We start from the raw sequence: 22,855 nt of genomic DNA on the forward strand, positions 1-22,855 counted from the left end.
AACAGTAGTTTAAAGCATTTGTGTATTTGAAAATATTTTTTAATTCAACTAAAGATGTTTTAATACATACAATGGGTATGTTGAAAATTATTATTTATCTTATATGAACTTTTTTTTTTCGTATTGATTAATTATTTAATAACGTGCGCGACATCTTATGACTAGAGATACACCACTGACGCGTACACGTACACCTAGAAAATGGATGGGAAACCTGCTTGTTTAAAAAAATAAGCCGTTAGGCAACGAAATATGTTTTTTTTCTGTATTACTAGTGCCGCAGGGTAAAGTATATATTGCTAGTGTTTATGGCTGATTTTATGCTACTGAGTACACATGTGTACCATATATCTGCACGCATCAAATATTAAAAAATGATTCTTTGTATTAAATTTCATAGACACAGAGCATGCGAGAATTTTGTTATGTAAACTCATGCGTTGCCATAGGTGACTGTCAATAAAAGCGCTAACTGAGTCGAATAGTTTGGCAAGTAATAGTTTAATAGTCTTAAAATTGAAATAAGACCGATATAATTTTACATATTTTCTGAAACATTTGTTCCGAAGGTACATATTTATGGAATAACTAGGAATATATGACCTTTTTAGAAGTCCGTAAACACTAGCTTAAAGTTCCATTTATCGAAAAAAGAACATTTGTTTGATTTGATTTTTCCAATTCTGTTTCCATTTAATCTGTAAACATAACCAACCGTAGGCAAAACGTTATTTCAACAGAGTCGATATCAGATGCCACTTACTTCAAATTTCAAGCGAAGAGTGTCATTCTGTAGTCTGGAATCTATAAAGGGCTTTATTGTGTATATGGTTATTGTCAGTGATTATAAAAGAGAATCAATTATTCCAGTCTGTTTTTCTGACGCCATTCCAAGTACAGTATTTTACATACGTGAATCGACCAGCGGCAGATGACACAAAGCACGTGAGGAAACATTTTGATTTTGAGGACTTGATTCTAAAAGCGGTTAGTTATTTTGTTTAGATATTTTAGATCATAATTATAAGAAGAAAATATTGTATATTGTTTTGTTTGTGTATGTATGTATGCATGTATTTGTAATGAAAGTGATTATTAAAGTAACGTAATAGAAAGCAGTGCCTGTATATCATTCTTTTACAATTTGATCAAAGTTGGATCAAGTTGAGGAGCTAATATCCGAATGATATTTCTTTACGTGTAAAGATATTGAGAGCGTTTAATGGGGTCAGTTCTTAACGTCTGATCATATTTTAATGTTGAAATGTTGACGGGGTCAATTCTGAACGTTGAAAAAGGACATATAGTGTCTATTTTCAACGGGGTCAGTATCATCAAGCTACTGCGCCTTAAAACTGTCGTACCGGCATTGTTGCGGGGGTGGGGGGAGTCAATGACAAATCAGTTGTACATCACATATCTTGCGCATATACTCACTGATAACTTGTTTTTCATTTCAAGACAACTTACCAGGCTTAATAAAGTCTTAGATTGCGCTTGGCTATTCAGTAGAGTTTTGTTTTCTAAAGAATTTGTAGCTATTAGAGTGTGTAAATTAAATGAAGTCATCTATAAAGCCACCTACAAGAAAATGAGATCAAAGTAAGATACCTGTACGAAAAAAGGACCTGTTTTACAGCTGTAAAACGTCTGTAAAAGACCTGTATTTTGAAATTACAACTGTAAAAGACCTGAAAAAAGAAAACTGATCAGAAATACAGTTAAAATTTTCAGGTGTAAAATATGAAGGTCTCAATTTACAGCTGTAAAATATTTACCGTTGAAAGTTACAGCTGTAAAATGGTCATGTCTCAAACTTACAGCTGTAACATTTTTGGAGGGAAACATGAGTATTGTCAGCCATCTTTAATGCATTTTGGCGGGATATAACTGAAATTCACACAGACATCACATCTTGTAAAATTTTGGAATTTAAAGCGGTATAGAGTAAGTGCAGATGTTTTATTATCTATTATAGTTGTAAAAGGACATGTATAAGTACATACATTAATTATTTACTCTATACTGGAAGCCGATAAGTTTAAAAGAAATAATTACAAGATTGTCATATGTTTTCATGACTGACAAAGAAAGTTTTATAAACAAGATCTGCATATTTTCTACTTTGTATCCTACTCTTGAATTTTGCTGTTGCCAGCTATACTGTAATCATACCACATATACTTTACGTACTAGATCATTTATTTTACCATTTTCATAGTAATTGCTACCTTATCTAGAGAATTGCAATTCATCCTAAAACTTTTTGCACTTCTACTTTCGTCCCTTAAAATAATGCCCTCTTTTTCAATACCTATAATATTTCTACAGCTGTAACTTTTGGGCATTTTTACAGCTGTAACTTTTTTCATTTTTACAGCTGTAACTTTTTTTACAGGTGTAGCTCATTTGCATATTTCGAACTGTTTTACAGTCGTTTGACAGCTGTAAATTGAAATCTACAGCTGTAAAATCAATATTGTTATATAAAAACTACAGGTGTAAATTTGGAATAAGCATGACTGTTTTTTTTAACAAAAATACAGGTCTTTTACAGTTGTAAAATTTCGTACAGGTAACCACTATAAAGTTACCGTTCAATGTATTCATATTGTTTTTGTTTTTTTTTTTATATTTTTCTATCAAACGTTTATATATACAATCCTAATTACATATAGCAGAAAGGTTAATCCGTATTCAGACTGGGGATTGTGGTGGAATTATATTCTGCAGTTACAGATATTTAATCAATATGCTTGCCCACGCTGATTCCTTTAATATATTTTAACTATCGTTTAGGTAGATTGTTTCTAACAGACCACGCCGGAAACCCCACTCCTCGCACCTCTTGCCAAGCTATCTGAATGAAAATTCTTTAGAAATAGATCAAGTCGGGACGTAAACCATACATATTAAATTTTATACTTGTTCTGAACATTTGTGAAACTGGACTGGTGATATTTGATATTATTTAACCTTTATCGTTGGAATTTTATGCTTGGACTTTTGACTCCATACATACCGGAAGTGAGTGATCGATGTTCCTAACAGAGATTGACTTCTGTGTCTGTCTCATGTTTGACCTACAATTGTAACCAGTAGAAATATTTGAGTTTCTATTGAACAATCACTACTAGGTATTAATAATAGATTGATCACGGAAACAGGATGGTCTGTCATGTAAACACAGGCAGACGACACATTTATACACGTGGGCTAAAGATAATATCTAATGTGTTTCCTTTGTATTTGTGTCATAATGTGATAAAATAATAAAAATGCTAAAGATCATAAATAGTAGGCACATTTTCAGGTTTTGCGTTCATTCAGGTTTCATTGTATACACGAACCATACAAACTAGAAATTTCACCGACAAAATCTAAAATGTCTGGAGTAAATTGACTTTCTGACCGGACTCAGTAATGCCTCTTTAGATATAATAATAGATCGACTGTTGGACTGGATTCAGAAGTACCCGAATAGCACTTTAGAAAGCCTGTTCAATTTCCCTTTTGGCATAACAAAACTGTATGGTTTTAGCTCTGATATGAAAAAAAGTACATTTGTAGTAATTCGTAGTATGTTTTTTTTAATCAATACAGAAAACTCTTGTGTTTTTTAGACCCAAAGAAGGGCTCAAGGCCACGGTATGTTAAGCGATACTTTCTATTTTTATTTTTGTCGTTTTTCAATGTCAAACATTTGATATCTTGTGTATACCGATTAAATGGAAATATAGCGCATGATTTGAATGCATGATACCGCGAATTTTAAAACGGAACAGACAGAAAAACAATACAAAAATCAGCAAATATTTATATTCAAGGTTTAAGAATTATTATTTTTTTACGTAAGAATAGTGAAAACTGCACATGTGGAACCTGACCAGGGACTATCTTAAATTACGCATACGATAATGAGCAGGTATCCCCGCTCCTGCCTCACCGCTCCTGCCTCAAACAGAAGACTATCTACTGTTTGATTCCTCGGTTATTGTACAATTCACATGATAAAAACAACTCATTCTGAATGTCTCCAGGGTGATAATACAAAATTGAAGTAAAAAAAGTACAATGTATCTCTAATTCACTGAAAAGATTTTTTCTTTTTTCAGAGGAAATGTCATATGTAAATTTAAAGCCAAAGAAAAAGTTTTTTTTCCTCAGATTGTTATAAATCAATTCTAATGTTATAATTGTATATAATAACTAAGATACCATAAATATTTTATATATCAAACTTAAATATTTTGAAATTTTGTGTCCCAAAAATTCCCTCATTAAAATCGTTTTCTCGCGATTAAGCAGGAAATTAAAGAAAAATGTCGTTACGACAGGAGACTCAAACTGCAGTAACGTATTTTGGTAAAAGTTAATTCTGTATTTCAAACTGTACGAACCAGTTTGTAGACCTTGTTAATGCTTTTTGAAGGTGTTTCTAGGGCACCAAGGAATAAGCAGCGTATTTATATGTCTAAAACGTACGTTTATTGTATGTGTTGTTTTCAGAGATTTGGATGACGGGTGCTATGGAACTGGTCGTGTGTTTAGACATAGGGTCTACATACTCTGGATACGCCTACTCAACAAGACACGAGTATGATCAACAGATGCTCAATATACATCACAATGAGGAATGGATGTCTGGACATGCAAATCTACACACGTTTAAGGTAATTGATCATCCATTATAAACCAGTTTTTTGCTAAATAAGAGCTACTACCGGATCCAGGCATACACATCCTGTAATGATATGCCTATTGAAAGAAGACCGAGAGTCATTAGTTTGGACTGTTGACATTCAAACCATTCAGCATGTATTTTATTACATGTCATCAAGAATTAATTTTCACAGTTTTATTTTCAAATTGTTCTTAGCCCATGTGTTGAGTAGCCTATAGACTGGTCGTATAGCACAATCACCGGACCTGCAATTTAATTCCGGAGTCTTGTCATAATTTTGCCCCTTGCACACAAAACTGAAACCATTGTGACAGTTATTTGGTAAAAATGTGTATATAGCAGACGTTTTAAGAAACTCGTTAGTCTGTACAATCCGAGTCATTATTAAAATGAAGAAAACGTATTAAGTCGTATTTTTCTCATTTTTATAACGTTTTAAAGCTACTCGCCCACAGTTTTTGTTGAAAATTTTCAACATGCTTATTTCCACCAAGTTCAGCATAGAATGTATTCATGACACTGAAAGAAAATTTAATGGGTGAAAAAAGTTATTTATTCTTAAAAATGCAAGGAGAATGTAAACTGTCTGCATTATTTCAAAAGCGTTGCAACGGCTTACTACCTTCTGCACAATATATATTTGGTTATTTATAAGAATATCTTGCAAAAATGTCATGTCAAAAATCTTAAGTTTGTACCAGTAGTCACTTTCAAAGTACTTACTTTACATGGATTTTTGAGAGAATTTTTTTCGCTTAAAATGTGTGGGTTAGTCTCTTAATAGAGGGTAGCTACTGGGCGTATCTAAAAAGCTACACGCAAATGTGTCAGTACACAAATATAATAGTCGGCGATTAGCTCCTTTTATAGAAAAAGATGCATACTGAATTTCTGTTGTTTGCAGACACCAAGCATAGCATTACTACAACAGGATAAAACAATACACAGCTTTGGTTACGAGGCAGAGCGTAAATACACACAATTACAGGATGCCAAACAACAAGATATGTGGTTCTATTTCAAACGCTTCAAGGCCGATCTCAAAACAAAGGTAATAATTCATTAAATTATATCTTGACTCATTGAACATGTAAGGTTTGTATGGGACTGAAGTTGTGAACGAGTGTTCTTGAATATCAAATGTATATCAAATATATGCATTTTGGAAGAAAACTTTCTTGTTGTATGATCATACTTCAAGATTTCTATTTCCACTATTCTGTAGAATTGAGTAACTTTAATTAGGACATGTCAACACAAAACATTTAGCTCAAACAGAATAGCTGACCACCGTCCAAAGTTTTTCTGTTTTGAAAATATCTGATGACCGTTTTCTTAACAGCCGTTTTTGCTTAAAGAAAATCTGATCACCGTTTTCTGCTTTAAGAAGAAGTTGTGACCATTTTTCTGCTTTAAAGGTGAATAATCAGATTTTGGCCATGTAACGGATTTGTTCGAAACTTTAGCATCTGATCATTTACACTCATTTATGTTCTCTTAACACTTAATACAAATTAGATTTTCACTGGAGGTATTTTTAAAATTTCATTTTCCTATCCTGGTTGCCCAACCAAGATAGAGTTATTTTATCATAAGTATAAATTTGATAAACATACTTTGCCTAAGGAAATGTATAAATATTAGACATATTGTAATATATTTGTAAAATTTTTGCATTAAAAATTATGTATTTAGATGGAATTCATTAGAAACGCAATTTTGAAAAATTATTATTACCTCCCTTTGTCTGTCTTGGTTGCGCAACCAAGATAGATTGGAAATAAATGAATTCAGAAGCTACACACAGCTTTTAAACTTGCATTTTGGTTCAGATTGTTCAATAGTTGATATGTCTGTCAAATGCAAATGTAAAACTAGACATTGTATCGAAATAAATGAAATACCCAGCTTTTTATATACTTTCATATTAAAGGGGAGTAATTACAAAATTTTATAAAAATAATAAAATATACATTTCAAATAAGAATCTAACTCTATGTAATCGGTCTTTTTGTTCCTTAAATAATTCTCTACCAGAATATACAAAAAGTAAAAAAATGTCATTAAATGTTGTTTAAATGTGATTGACCACCTTTAAGAAGAATTTGTGACCGTTTTAAGAATATGCTGCGGCCGTTTTCTGCTTTAAGAAGAATTTATATCCTTTTTTTTAGCTAACCTGAGCACAAAGTCCTCAAAGTGAGGTATTGTGACCGGTCATTGTCCGGCGTCTGTTGGCGTGCGTCGTGCGTCGTCCGTCAACATTTGCCTTGTGAACACCCTAGAGAGGCCACAGTTGTGACCCAGTCTTTATGAAACTTGGTCAGAATGTTTGTCTTGGTGATCTCTAGGTCAGGTTTGAAACTGGGTTATGTGGGATCAAAAACTAGGTCAGTAGGTTAGATCATAGGAAAAGCTTGTGTAAACACTCTAGAGACCACAGTTGTGACTCAATCTTTATGAAGCTTGGTTAGAATGTTTGTCTGGATGATCTCTAGTATAGGTCAAATTTAAATCTGAGTCATGTGGAATCAAAAACTAGGTTACCCGGTCAAATCAATGGAACAGCTTGTGAACATTCTAGAGGCTACGGTTGTGACTCAATCTTTATGAGTTTTAGTCAGAATGTTTGTCTGGATAATCTTTAGGTCCAGTTCGAATCTGGGTCATCTGGGGTCAAACACTAGGTCACCCGGTCAAATCAAAGGAAAGGCTTGTTAACACTCTAGAGGCCGCAGTTTTAACTCAATATTTATGAAACTTAATCAGAATGTTTGTTTTGGTGATTTCTAAATCAAATTAGACAATTGGTCACGAGAATTAGTCAGAATCTTTGTCTTGATGATCTCTAGGTCAAGTTCGAATCTGGGTCATCTGGGGTCAAAAACTAGGTCACCCGATCAAATTAAAGGAAAAGCTTGTGAACACTCTAGAGGCCATAGTTGTAACTCAATCTTTATGAAGCTTGGTCAGAATGTTTGTCTTGATAATCTCTAGGTCAGATTCGAAACTGGATTATGTTAGGTGAAAACTAGGTTACTAGGCTAGATCAAAGGAAAATCTTGTTAACACTCTAGAGACCACAATTTATTAAGAATTTAAGTTTGAAACTCATAAGAATTAGTCAGAATGTTTGTCTTGATGAATTCTAGGTCAAGTTCAGATCTGGGTCACATAGGGTCGAAAACTAGGTCACCCGGTCAATCAAAGGAAAAGCTTGTGAACACTCTAGAGGCCACAATATTGTGACTCAATCTTTATGAAGATTGGTCAGAATGTTTGTCTTGATGATCTCTAGGTCAAGTTCGAATCTGGGTCATGTAAGGTCAAAAACTAGGTAACCCGGTTAAATCAAAGAAAAAGCTTGTGAACACTCTAGAGGCCACAGTTGTGATTCAATCTTCCCGAAACTTTGTCAGAATATTTGTTTTCATAAAATTTTGGACAAGTACGAATCTGGGTCATGTGGGGTCAAAAACTAAGTCACTAGATCAAATCAAAGAAGATGCTTGTTTACACTTAAGAGGCCACGATATTTGGTCCAATCTTAATGAAAATTGGCCAGAATATTCGTCTCTATGAAATCACTAGGTAAATCATGTTTACACTGTTACGGTGTGTTACTTAGGTGAGCGACCTAGGGCCACCTTGGCCGTCTTGTTTTGCTTTGAGAAAAATGCTATAGCCGTTTTATCTTTGAAATAATTTTTGTGTGTCTATTTCCAGTTTCAAGAACATATGACAACTTTCCTAAATTGGCTACAGTTTTCTACTTTAAAAATAAGATACGAGCGTTTTTGACTTTATGTTCATACAGAATTTTGTGAAAGTTTTTCACTTTTCTAATGTCTTAAGACTTCATCCTGCTGTATGATCATCTTAAGGCTGATTTCTGTTTTGAGAACATCTTGTGGTCGTTTTTTTTTTATTTTTCGTTTTAAGAACATTTTAAGACAATAGTTGACACAGTAAAGTTCTTGTCACAAGTAACAAGAGTAAAATTTATGTAAGTATTGTGACAATATGGCGTTTGTGTAATGCTCATGTAAAAGGATCATGACAAAATGACGCTTGTGTAACGCTCATGTAAAAATGAACATGACAAAATGGCGTTTGTTTTACATGTAAAATGGGTAATGACGCTCGATTATATAATATAAGAACATAATAAAGACGGGCTCTTAACACGGCAAAGTAACGCTTATGTTACAATGATGCTCGTTTAAATAAGAACATTACAAAGACGAGCACGTAACATGGCAAAGTAACGCTCGTGTAGCTCGGATCATGGCCACGTTAAGTGACAAGCAATATGGCTAAGAGTCTGTTGTGTACAAAGAAACATAGCAAAGTTAAGCTTGTGTAACAAGTAGCATTTCGAAGTGAAGTTTGTGAAACAATTAACATGGCAGAGTAAGGCTTAAGTAATGAGTAACTAGGTCATATGACGCTCGTGTTACAAGTAACGTGACAAGGTAAAGCTCGTGAAACAAGTAACATGGCAAAACAACGCTTGTATGACAAGTAAAAGAAACGCTTGTGTTAGAAGTACCATAGCAAGTCAACACTCGGTTAACAAAGAACAGTCAATGTAAAGTTACACTCGTGTTACCAGTAACATTGTAAAGTGACGCTCGTGTAACAAGAATCATGGAAATAAGATCCTAATGAAACAAGTAACATTGCACAGCTACGCTTATGTAATGGATGCCATGGCATAGTAACGCTCTCGTTTCAAGTAACATTGCATAGAAATGTAAAACACACCTTTGGTTTTTATAAAACCCGTTAGTCTATCTTGACACTTATCATGTAAATATGTTAACATTTACCTGATTATTTCATGGTTCTTTCTGTAGATATGTTAAAAATCTACTGTAGTGCCCAGGAACTTAGTATAATTTAGTATTTAACATTTTCTAAGTCAGTTTTACAGACTTTTGTAGCATTTTGATTTAAGAGAACATTGTACATCTAAAGGACTGTTTGAATTTGCGTGACTTAATACTTGTAAATCTGAGCCTGGTACCCATTGCCACTGCGAGAGGAATTTACGCGCCTTGTACTGTGCATATTTCGTATTTCAACTTGAATGTAGTGTGTTTATTTCGTGTCATAATCATACGGAGACCTTGAATGTACTGTGTATATTTCGTATTTCATTAGCATACGGAGACCTTGAATGTACTGTGTATATTTCATACTTCATTAGCATGCAGAGACCTTGAATGTACTATGTATATTTCGTATTCCATTAACAATCGGAGACCTTGAAGGTGATTTAAAATCAAGCGCCATTTAAATGAATTAAAGACTTTGTAGAGCACCACATAATTAAACAGCCAGTGTTATTAAACGTTCATTAATTTGAAAGCCGACTTTATTTATTCATCTATGTGTTCCTTACTCAATACCATTTACATGTAAAATACCTTAGCATACAGAGCAGTGTTGCGTTATCTTATCTGGTGTATACCCTACCATACAGAACAGTGTTTTGTTATCCTCCCTATCTGGTGTATATCTACCGTATTTACCTTAGCATACAGAACAGTGTTGTGTTATCTTATCTGGTGTATACCCTAGCATAAAGAACAGTGTTGTGTTATCTTATCTGGTGTATACCCTAGCATACAGAACAGTGTTGCGTTATCTTATCTGGTGTATACCCTAGCATACAGAACACTGTTGCGTTACCTTATCTGGTGTATACCCTAGCATACAGAACAGTGTTGCGTTATCTTATCTGGTGTATACCCTAGCATACAGAACAGTGTTGCGTTATCTTATCTGGTGTATACCCTAGCATACAGAACAGTGTTGCGTTACCTTATCTGGTGTATACCCTAGCATACATGGTGTACAATACCGTACTCCGTACTTACCTTAGGATTTATTGCACGTTACCACAGCATTGTGTGAAAGGAGCGCTGGTCAAGTAAGGCGGATTCTAAAGAAGGGCTGTTTTACTAATAAGTTAGTGACCCATTATCCACTGGACCGTAACAGTAACGCTCGCGTTACAAGTAACATTGCATAGTTACGCTTGTGTTAAAAGTAACATTGCACAGTTACACTTACGTAATGAGTAACATTGCATAATTACGCTCGCAATACTAGTAACATTGCATAGTTACACTCGCGTTACAAGTATCATTTCTAGGTGACGCTCGTTCGGGCTACAAGGCACATTGCAAAGTGACGTTCGTGTTATTCGACAACGCTCGTGTCATACGGCACACTGCAAAGTGAAGCTTGTGTTACACGGCAACGCTCGTGTTACACGGCACATTGTAAAGTGACGTTCGTTTTAAAAGAAACATTGCATAATGACGATCGTATTACACAGCACCTTGCAATTCGACGTTCGTGTTACACGGCATATTGTAAATCGACGCTCATATTACACGACACATTTGCAAAGTGAAGCGGGTGTTACAAGGAACATTTGCAAAGTGACGCGGGTGTTACAAGGAACATTTGCAAAGCGACTTTCGAGTTCCAAGGCATTATGCAACTTATTACTTATCACTACTTTCAAGTTACAATGACAAAGTTACGCTCATTACTTCAAAGAGAGGTATTCTAATTTTAAAGTTAAATATTGACCTTATATCAGTAGGCACAGAAACAAACTGAAACGCGTGGAAAATAAATAAAATGTTATGATGCATAACAAATTAGGTTAAAATGTATTCAATTTTAATGACATTACCTGTAACATGTTTTACAGAGGTGTCATGTGGATAGGTCATTAAACTAATGTATTTGAAATGAAAGATCACAAGAGGCTCATTACCATATGACATCTACAATCGATTTCTATTAATGTGTCTGTACTTGTGATTTATGTTATAAGTATATCCTTGTTTTGACAAATTATGGTATACAGCCAGTGCCTATATTCACATTTATTATAGTTTATGCCAGCTTTATGACTCCCTGTAGTTTGTGCCTCCGTGAAGTTTGTACCACCTTTAAGTTTGTGCCTCCGTGAAGATTGTACCACCTTTAAATTTGTGCCTCCATGAAGTTTGTAATGTGACTTTCCCTTTTGAATATTCATCCTTGCTCCACCTTCCCCCAACACCCGACCCTTTTATCTACCCCTTATCTCTCCCATTTTTTTCTGTATCTTGCATATAATTAAAATATACTCGTTGGCTTTGCGGATGAATCCGTCTACAATATTTTTCCGTTACAGCATCTTATTGTTGTGGGCCTACTTCGGATGCATGGCTCTATGGCTGTGTATGGGGTGCTCTGTGCTTCCGGAAAATCTACCCTTACCTTTTATCTTTTGTACCACCTTTTAGTTTATGCCTTTATGTAACTTGTAACTCCTTTTAGTTTGTGTCTCCTTGTAGTTTGTGACTACCCGTAGTAGTGCCTTCTTATAGTTTGCGACTCCCAATAGCTTGTGTCTCGGTTGAGTTGGTGCTTAAGTGAAGTTTATGCCTCCTTGTATTTCCTGCTTTCGTGTAGTTAGTACAACCTTGTACCTTTTGTCTTCTTATGGTTTGTGACTCCGTGTAGTTCGTTCCTCTGTTTAGAGTGGACTTCCTTGTAGCCTGTGCCTTTTTGTAGTTTGTGCCTCTTTGTAGTTTTTGTCTCTTTAGAGTTTGTGCCGCCTTGGAGTTTGTGCCTCCATGTAGTTTGTATTGCTTTATAGTTTATGCCTCCATGCAGTGTGTGTCTCCCTGCAGTTGCATTTCTTCATAGTTTGTGCCTCCATGTAGTTTGTATTTCTTTATAATTTGTGCCTCCACGTAGTGTGTGTCTCCGTGCAGTTTGCATTTCTTCATAGTTTGTGCCTCCATGTAGTTTGTATTTCTTTATAGTTTGTGCCTCCATGTAATGTGTGTCTCCTATATGGAGTTTGTGCCTGCATTTCTTTATAGTTTGTGGTATGAAAGTTCTTTATTCACAACTAATTTAGGTTTTTACCTGCTGACTGTTTCGGACGGTTCTCTGTCTTTCATCACGAGCACTGACTTCCGGTCATCTTCGACTTTTTCCGCCACTGCACGGGCGAGCGGCGAAAACAAATGGAATCGTAGACGCTTGCAAGCTTTACGCCCCCTCGTCACAGTTCATAGTCTAATATTGGCGCTTGATATATATTGCCTCTTCCACTTGTCGAGTCCGTGTGTCACTCTCCGTATCCACTGTCCTTGCCCCCTCCCAGTTTATGACGTGATTTTTCTGAGTCACATGATCTGTAATTGCACTTTTATTGTACTGAGCCAGTGAATTCTTCCTTTCTGATCTTGTAAAATTGGATATTTCGTGTTGTTGCGTATCTCTCATATGTTCCTTCAATCTGGTCTCAAACTTTCTCCCAGTCTCACCGATGTATACCTCATCACAATTTTTAGATTTTATTTTGTACACCACCACATTTTTCACTATCTTTTGTTTTATTTTTCGGGTCTTATAGCCTTGTGTGGCTTCATTGCCGTTGAAACTTTGTGTTTCCGGTATGTTCTCTCTATTGTCTCGGAAACCCCTTGTACGTATGGGAGGACCACGAGTCTACGCGATTTAGTGTCTGAATCGTCCTTCTTCTTTTGTTTCTTTTTCTTATCGACTCTCTTGTTTTGTAGTGAACGCTTCACTTTTATTAAATTATCAAATGTCCATTTAGGACTGTCACAGTTTCCTAGTGCTGTTCTGTTATGTTTTTCCTCATCCGATCTTTCTTTCTCCTCCGTCACAGTTGTAAAACATCTCTTCATTAGTGTACGTATGACACCTAGTTTTTGATGGAGAGGGTGGTGTGAGTGATAACTAAGGTACTGGTCGGTGTGAGTACTTAAAAATTGCGGTATACCAGTAACTTGACACTTCCATGGAGAATTTTTATAGTTTGTGCCTTCATTTAGTTTGTGTCTCCGTGTAGATTGTGCCTCTTGTATGTAGCTTGTGCCTCCATGTAGTTTGTGTCTCTGTGTAGATTGTGCCTCCTATATGTAGTTTGTGCTTACGTGTGATTTGCACAAATAACAAACACCCGCTTTGTCGTCCATTTCTGTTCCAGTTACATGTAGAAATACTAGTAGCAACAAGCAATACTGACAGTAAACTACAGGGTACATGTTTTTATGTAGACCTTTGTCCCACTCCCGTAACTAGCTCACTTGTTTATAAACAAGGAAAAAAATCATTATTATTGCTTTTAGGTTGGTTGTCCCATTCATAAAAGATGTTTGTCAATAAATCATTACCGCTATTGTGAACGTCTGCTACAGCACTAAACCTCTGTTTGCAGAATAGAATATCAACATAACAGAATCATAAATATTTGAAACCTCGGCCTACAATACATATACCAGGTTTTCGCGAATTTCTTTGAGAAAAGAATATCACTTTATCAAGACTTGTGACTTTATTAATATCTAGAATTTTAACAATTGATTTAACACTCGTGTTAGAAAATTGTAGTTTGTAGTCATGAAACTCTTTTATCATTTGCGTTTTTATTATATAATGTACCAATTACTTCACATGTTGTAAAAACTTTTATGTTATGTGCGTATATGTTGGCTTCTAACATATATTATGACATTTTTGTTATATTAATATGTTGCTACATGTTTGTATCATGCAAATATCTTATATCATTATGTGCGTAGTGCTACTTTATGATGTAGTCAGGAATATTGTATTGTTACATGTTTGATTTACAAATGAAAAAATACCATTTCCTCAACTTTTAAATACAATTAATTTTGCCGGCTGCCCGACTGATATGTGTCTTTAGCAAAAGCCTGATCAGTTTTTTTTATTTTCAGCAATTTCGGAAAGACACTGTGATATTAGAAGAAGGCGGGAAGTCCATTAACGGAATATCGTTGTTCACTGTCGTATTGAAATTCCTGAAAGTTCACTGCTTTTCTAGTTTAGAAGACAGTGCTAGATATGGAACATCAGAAATGTTAGCTAAATATACATTGCGCTATGTGATCACTGTGCCAACAAAATGGGACAATGCCTCTAGGGATTGTATGAAGTCTGCTGCCAAAAAGGTATCAAATTTCTTCGTCTGTTCCAAGAATCGGTTAACGATATTTTTCTTTCTAAATGTTGTTTTGACTTCAAAAAAAAAAACGGAGGATCATTGTAAGAGCGAATTTAAAAAAAGTCATTGTTACGCATTTTAAGATTTTCAAACAAAGAGTAAATGGAAAATGCCAAATGGTTTTAGGTTACATTGAACACTGTTTAACATTTACACAGGCAGGCTTGAATCCGTGTTTCATCTATACCGAGAGTGAGGCTACAAGAAGATACTGTCAATTAATTCCCTTGAGACCAAATAGTGAAAGTCCTTTCTACGTTCAGAAGCCTCAAAGTCGCCATATGATTGTGAATTTAGGAGGTGAGCATTTACCATTTTGCAGTAATCCTCAATGTAGCCCTATGAATGTAAACTTAGAAGGTGAGTCTATACCTCCCTGGAGTTAGCTTCAGTGTGAATTTATGAGGTGAATATATACCGCTCTGGGTATGCATCAGCGTCGTCTTATGATTTTGAATTTAGAAGGTGAGCATATATCTGCCTGCAATAAGCTTCAATGTTGCCACATGCTTTTGAATTTAGGAGGTGAGTATATACCTCCCTGCAGTAATTAAGGTAAGCTTCAATGTTGCCACATGATTGTGAATTTAGGAGGTGAGTATATATCTCCCTGCAGTAAGCTTCAATGTTGCCTATTGATTTTGAATTTAGGAGGTGAGTATATATCTCCCTGCAGTAAGCTTCAATGTTGCCACATGATTTTGAATTTAGAAGGTGAGTATATATCTCCCTGCAGTAAGCTTATCTCCCTGCAGTAAGCTTCAATGTTGCCACATGATTTTGAATTTAGAAGGTGAGTATATATCTCCCTGCAGTAAGCTTCAATGTTGCCATATGATTTTGAATTTAGAAGGTGAGTATATATCTCCCTGCAGTAAGCTTCAATGTTGCTATATGATTGGGAATTTAGAAGGTGAGTATATACCTCCCTGCAGTAAGCTTCAATGTTGCCACATGATTTTGAATTTAGAAGGTGAGTATATATCTCCCTGCAGTAAGCTTCAATGTTGCCATATGGTTGTGAAATTAGAAGGTGAGTATATACCTCCTTGCAGTAAGCTTCAGTGTTGCCACATGATTTTGAATTTAGAAGGTGAGTATATATCTCCCTGCAGTAAGCTTATCTCCCTGCAGTAAGCTTCAATGTTGCCATATGGTTGTGAATTTAGAAGGTGAGTATATATCTCCCTGCAGTAAGCTTCAATGTTGCCACATGATTGTGAATTTAGGAGGTGAGTATATACCTCCCTGCAGTAAGCTTCAATGTTGCCACATGATTGTGAATTTAGGAGGTGAGTATATACCTCCCTGCAGTAAGCTTCAATGTTGCCACATGATTTTGAATTTAGAAGGTGAGTATATATCTCCCTGCAGTAAGCTTCAATGTTGCCACATGATTGTGAATTTAGGAGGTGAGTATATACTTCACTGCAGTAAGCTTCAATGTTGCCACATGATTTTGAATTTAGAAGGTGAGTATATACCTCCCTGCAGTAAGCTTCAATGTTGCCATATGATTGTGAATTTAGAAGGTGAGTATATACCTCCCTGCAGTAAGTCTCAATATCACCGTATGATTGTGAATGCTTGAGCTGTGTATATACCACCCTGCAGTAAGCCTCAAAGTCCCCATATAAATGTGAATTTAAGAGATGGGTATATTCTGCCCAGCAGTAATCCTCAGTTTGATTGAGTTCAGTATATTCTGCCCAGCAGTAAGCCTCATACATAGTCCCTACATAATTGTGAATTTAGCTTTTGAGAATATTAAGCAGTAAGCCATATGATTTTGAATATATAGATGAGCATATTCTTCTCAGTAGTAAGCCTCAATGTCACCATAGAATGATATTTTGCCTGTCACAAGTGCTCAAAGCATTGTGACGATTATCTTTACAAGACATCTTTTGTTACTTTTATCCTACACAAAATATTATCAGTATCATTACGAATTGTGCGTGGATCACCTTGAAATTTTACGATGACCTAAATTCAAAATGTCATTTCTCATTGAGTTAGTCAGTTTTCTAGTAGGCCTATATATATTTAGTCCTGTATGTCCCTTTGATATTCCGTAATTTGTTTTAAGTTAATGTAAGCAAGTTTGATCGATTTGAAACCATCACCCTATTTTTCATTTCCTTTAGACACATATTCAGTTGCTCAACGAATATTAAATTTGAATACAATGTTGAAGCGTAACATTTACTCCACAAGTTTTCTAGTCTCTGTCGCAGTCTTCCTGGTCTGTGTCAGGCCCGTAGTCCAGAGTCTCTGTCGCTATCTTATTAGTCTACGTCAAGCATGTAGTTCAGAGTCTCTGTCCCAATCCTCCTGTTCTGTGCCAGGCACGCAGTTGAGTCTCTTTCCAAATTTACATGGTCTGTGTCAGGCCCGTAGTCCAAAGACTCTGTCGAAATCTTCCTGGTAAGTGTCTGGCACGTAGTTCAGACTCTCTGACCAAATCTTCCTGGTTTGTGTAAGGCACATAGATCAGAGTCTCTGTCCAAATCTTCCTGGTTTGTGTCAGGCACGTAGTTCTGAGTCTCTGTCCAGATCTTTCTGGTTTGTGTCAGGCACGTAGTTCAGAGTGTCTGTCGCAATCATCAAGGCTTGTGTCAGGCACGTAGTTCAGAGTATCTATCCAAATCTTCATGGTTTGTGTCAGGCACATAGTTCAGAGTGGTTCTAAATCCTTCCGGTCTGTGACAAGAACGTAGTTTAGAGTCTCTTTTCCAATATTCCTGGTCTGTGTCAAAAACGTAGTTCAGAGCCTCTGTCGTAATTTTCATAGTTTGTTTCAGGCACATAGTTCAGAGTCTCTGTCCGAAACCTTTTGGTCTGTGTCAAGAACGTAATTCAGTGTCTCTGTTCAAATCTTCCTGGTCTGTGTCAAGAACGTTGTTCGGAGTGGCTGTCGCAATCTTCATGGTTTGTATCAGGCAAGAAGTTCAGGGTGTCTGTCGCAATCATCATGGTTTGTGTTAGGCACGTAGTTCAGAGTTTCTGTCGCAATCATTATGGTTTGTGTCAGGCACGTAGCTAAAGTCTCTTTCCCAACCCTTCTGGTCTGTGTCAAGCACGTTGTTCAGAGTTTCTGTCGCAGTCTTCCTGAACTATGTCTCCGGCACTTAATTCAGAGCCCTTGTCCCAATTTTTCTGGTCTGTGTCAAGAACTTAGTTCAGAGTCTCTGTCGCAATATTCATGGTTTTTGTCTGGCACGTAGTTAAGAGTCTCTGTCCCAATCCTTCTGGTCTGTGTAAGGCACGTAGTTCAGAGTTTCTGTCGCAATCTTCCTGAGCTGTGTCAGGCATGTAATTCAGAGTTCTTGTCCCAATTCTACTGGTCTTTGTCAAAAACGTAGTTCAGAGTCTCTTTTCCAATCGTCTGGTCTCAAGAACGTAGTCTCTGTCGCAATCTTCCTGGTTTGTGTCAAGCATGTAGTTCAGAGTCTCTGTCTCAATCTTCCTGGTCAATGTCAAGAACGTATTTCCGAGTCTCTATCTCAGTCTCCCGGGTCTGTGTCTGGCACACAGTACTACAATGTTGAAAAGTAGAAGCCATGGTGTTGGTAAGCAGAATGTACGAAACAACCCTGATTGGAAGTTAAAAGTATGATAATGAAATCAGTAAATAATTTTGAGTTTTCAACTCTATTGTGACATCGATCCAAGTTTTTGCCATCTCCATCTTTATATCTTCTTTTTAACCTTTAAATTTATAGTTTTAAGCAGATTTCTTTCTCAGCGTCGAATGTTCTGTTTTTTTTTTTTCAACATCGTTGCAATGTTAATATTATGAGTTGATGTCTCAAATGGTACACAGTAGTTAACTGATGAGTACAATTTTATTTTAGGGAGCGGCATCGATACAGCTGTGCAAGATATTATGGAAGATGGCACTGTGAAGGAATTCTCAAAAAATGTGGGTAACGCTTCCGGTGGAACACGTGTAGATGCGGACTTCCTGAAATTCTTATCATCCTTATTCGGGAACGAGTTCATGGACCTTTACTCAAAAAAGCATAAAGTGGATTTTCTGGAACTTCAATACGAGTTTGAAGTACGGAAACGAAGATTTTCCCTAGAATCAGATCAAGGCACTTCTCTGGAACTGCCGAATTCCATGATTAAAATGTACACCACAAAGTATAAGCAGTCACTCCAGTATATGATTGACGATACGGATTTTGTTGGAAGGGTTTTGTCGCAAGATGAGTATCTGATACTCGATAAAACTGTAATGAAGGACATTTTTGGTCCGGCTGTAAAAAGCACAGTTGGGTACTTGACGAATTTGTCACGGGACCCGGAAACAAAACAGTGTGACGTCATCATTCTTGTTGGAGGATTTTCAGAGTCCCCTGTTGTAACGGGTGCTACACGATTTTATTTTCCGAACTCAAATATGATAACCTTAGACGATGCGGCTCTGACAGTATTAAGAGGTGGAGTCCTGTTGGGTCATAATCCTGGATCGGCCCTTTTGCACAAACCAAGCTTTTCCTATGGAATCGGAATGGCGGTTCCTTTCCGTGACAACCAGCATCCGAATGAAAAACTTTTTATTGCTAAGGAGAAACAGTATTGCTCTGCAGTTTTCACACCGCTTGTTAAAGCAGGAAAATCTATAAACATAGGGGATTTCAGTCGATCTATAAGACTGTCACTGAACAGACAATTTCAAAAAACTGTTGCTGTACCGGTGTACGAATCGAGAGTCTTGCATGCAAAGTATGCAACGGACGATGGATGTTACTTGCTTGGAAAACTCAAAGTACCCGTTGGCGATGACGATAAAGTTCTTGTGCGCTTTCTACTGCTTGGTGACTATCTAATTGTTGAGGGATTTAATGAATCGTTTAGAACTGTATACCAAGAATCTTTCAGCCTTAAAGAGGACAGTGAGCGGACATGATTTTACAATCATTTAGGCTCCCAGTCTTTTTGCAAGCACAAAGCTTATTAGCCTAGGGCATATGTGTGATTTTGCACATTCGATCAAAAAGGGGTTTTAAATGATGTCTTGAACACATATGGACATACTTGATAACGAAGACAATAACTTGTTCAAATTGCAACTCAGCGTACCTTTTCTCATGAGCCAAAGCTGGTATATTTGTAGTTCTGAAGAAACAGACCTGAACATTTATGGACTAATTTCGTGAATTTACATGGGTTTTGAGATATCATTATAGTAAAACATACATAACAGTTCTTTTGTCGTGCAAAAGACAACAAAGATATTCTACATGTTTTCCATATAAATTATTCCACAGCTTAATGGTGAAAAGCTGCATATGCATTTTGTTACAATATGTTCAATGACATACACAAGTACACTGAATAGCACCTTGATTGAACCTTGAGCCAATATTTGAATAGACATGTGTTATTAGAATACAATGTATATGTTATACAACCCATGATGGGCAAACGCGCAAGAAATACTCAACTTGATAGATTTTTGAGATAGTAATATACTAAGAAACGTTGTATTTGGTTAAATTTGTCAGAATGAGGCTGCTATTATTTTACTTACTTGAGTTCTGTGTCTCCAAAGGATATTTTTACAGAATTTATTATTTAGTATATTACGAGGTATTTCGAATCTCCTGATCCCAACTCGCTTTAAAGGTGGTTAATCGGAGTTTAGTCAATTAATCAATTTCATTGAAACATTAACATCTGATCATTCACGATTACATTTGTTCACTGAGGTCTTAATACATGTTAGACTTTCAGTGGAGGTATTTTCTAAATTTGATTTTCCAATGTCAGCCTTGGTTCTTGGAAATGGATCAATGTCTGACAGTCCTAATAAGAAATGAAATTGTACATAGATCTTTTGGTCTTTGGAAGCTTATTATGAAAACAATCATCTAGTGTTAGATATTGCAATATAAATTTATTTTGTTAAACTCATTGGAAATCCATACATGCTGATGCCTTTTATACGTCCATTTAAAAAAAATGAAACACGTTATGTTTTCTCCCTTTACCGGCTTGAGGGTGGTTGAATTAAATCAGAGCCCCGTCAATAACTAGAGCATTTTTCTTAGAACGACACTATCTTAAGTGTCTGTCTCTATAGAAACTCTATAGAATCGAAGTCTAGTTCGATAACCAGCCATTTCCTACAAGTACATGCAAAGTCATGGCAATAAGATTGGTCAACATTGACAGTGTCAGGTAGATGACAAGATTATTATTTCTTTGATGATGTTAATTATACTTATACAGAACATGTATTAATATAAAATCTAGGTGTTTGTTTCATCAAACCTTCTTATTATGCATTTGCATTCAGCATTTCACAATATATGCATTGACAAAAACATTTGCTAAAAACTGTTCTTTATTTTTGTTTACTTGCAATTCATTATCATTACAATCTGTTATTTTGTATTTTGAGGATAGATTTAATCACAAAATAAAATAATTTGTCATATCAAGAGAATTATATCTTTAAAGTGCATAAAAAATTCTGTTGTAAACAACAAACAGAGTTTAAATTGATGATAATTCCAAATGACAACACATCTCTGTTGTAACATGGCATTGTAAATGCCACGATCTCTGTTAGGACAAAACGCAATTATATATTATCATAATAACAGGAAAATAAACTAAATAAATCACAAACGTGCGTTGTACTTTTTAGATTATATTAATTCATTTTACTTTTTCAACAGCATCCATGCATAGAACAACATGTTATATGTATAGTATGTGTCTCAACTGTATCCCTACATATACTCTAACAGTATCATTGCATGGGTCTTTTATTTTGGTCGATTCAACGTCACTCCGGCACAATTACAGGTCATAGAGCAACGTTCCAGGTCTGCATGGTACAGGAATAGTAAAGGCCATTTATGGCCAAAATGACAAATAAAGGAAAAAACTCGCAAAGAATTGATTTTTGGTGTAAGTATTATACAAGATGTATGCAACAACATATAAAAAGTATAGAAAAGTATCATGATGCAAAATGTCTATTTTTGGGGTTAAAATGTTTAAAATATTAATGAAACTGCGGATTTCTGGAATCGTCTTATAAAAACTGATTTATGCATCTTACGAGGTCCAACTTCGGCACTACATTAGATTACTATATTGTGCAAAATGTAAACTAATTAGAAATTTAGAAGAAAACAAAATGGCGTCCTAAATCCAATATGGCCACCATAAAAACGACATTTAAACCAGAATTGTCGTCGATTTTATGTCAAATTGTCTCATATTATTGCTTTTACATATAATAAGCTGGTTATTGTTAGTAACAGTATGTAGTTTACCTAAGATGGAAAACATACTGCCAGCAGATTCAATACGAGGCAATAGTGAAGTATACAGATAAAATTGCCGAGTCATTCAGCAGTAGAAATTGTTGTAAAGCAGCGATAACTTCCTTATTTATTAACAAAATATATGAATATGGGTACTTTTCTTTCTCAGTAATATGAGGCAAAATTACATTAAAAGGTGTTTTCAGTTAATTTTCTTTTTCATTAAATAGGAAAATGGCACGAAAAATATGGTAGATTCAAATAGTCCTCAGCCTTTTTCTTCCTTTTTTTTTTTGTTCTGTAGAGCTATTTTCCTTATATTTTGCAACTATTTTTCTGAAATGACATGAAATATCTATGCTTCACATGTAGGTAGCATTTTCACAATGAAATAATAACATGACAGAATTTGTCATGGAAACTTAGATCATATACTACCACTGCAATCTGGGGTCTCATTTTCAGCTGATTTTGCAATTTGTGTGTTCAACTGAAAATATTTTTCTTGCATCAAACATAACCCCCGCTTTTCTTTTGATTTTTATTCAGCACTGATAATATTCTTCAAGAAAATGTAAGTTACAGACATTCTAAATTGGTCCTGATGTGTGCTACAGCCATTGGAAATATGTCAATTGTATATAGTATAAAGATGAACAGCTATTTAATGTGTTATAACCTTATGAACGACTTGGGTTAATAACAGTCATAGCTGGATCTCAGCATCACACAATATGTTAAATACAATCGTATAGTAAAAGAGAACCAACTATTTTTTAGATCAAGTACTCGTGTATT

The 22,855-nt window shown here is 35.6% G+C and overlaps 1 protein-coding gene across 1 annotated transcript; it reads left to right on the forward strand.

Moving 5' to 3' along the window:
* Positions 1 to 379: 379 nt before the first annotated feature.
* Positions 380 to 21,404, forward strand: LOC123557441 (heat shock 70 kDa protein 12A-like). Its single transcript, XM_045348895.2, has 6 exons — positions 380 to 987; positions 4,510 to 4,673; positions 5,589 to 5,735; positions 14,479 to 14,712; positions 14,924 to 15,065; positions 18,623 to 21,404. The coding sequence occupies exons 2-6, from the start codon at positions 4,518 to 4,520 to the stop codon at positions 19,681 to 19,683; spliced, it is 1,740 nt and encodes a 579-aa protein (XP_045204830.1). The 5' UTR covers positions 380 to 987; positions 4,510 to 4,517; the 3' UTR covers positions 19,684 to 21,404.
* Positions 21,405 to 22,855: the final 1,451 nt, after the last annotated feature.

The sequence above is a fragment of the Mercenaria mercenaria genome, chromosome 5 (genome assembly GCF_021730395.1).
Source record: "Mercenaria mercenaria strain notata chromosome 5, MADL_Memer_1, whole genome shotgun sequence".
Lineage (NCBI taxonomy): Eukaryota > Metazoa > Mollusca > Bivalvia > Venerida > Veneridae > Mercenaria > Mercenaria mercenaria.

What these genes read in the sequence shown, in the direction of transcription:
- LOC123557441 (XM_045348895.2), top strand. Translation starts at nt 4,518, where the DNA reads ATGACGGGTGCTATGGAACTGGTCGTGTGTTTAGACATAGGGTCTACA. An exon ending in CAAATCTACACACGTTTAAG is followed by an intron (nt 4,674 to 5,588) that starts GTAATTGATCAT and finishes TGTTGTTTGCAG; the next exon opens with ACACCAAGCATAGCATTACT. An exon ending in AGGCCGATCTCAAAACAAAG is followed by an intron (nt 5,736 to 14,478) that starts GTAATAATTCAT and finishes TTTTATTTTCAG; the next exon opens with CAATTTCGGAAAGACACTGT.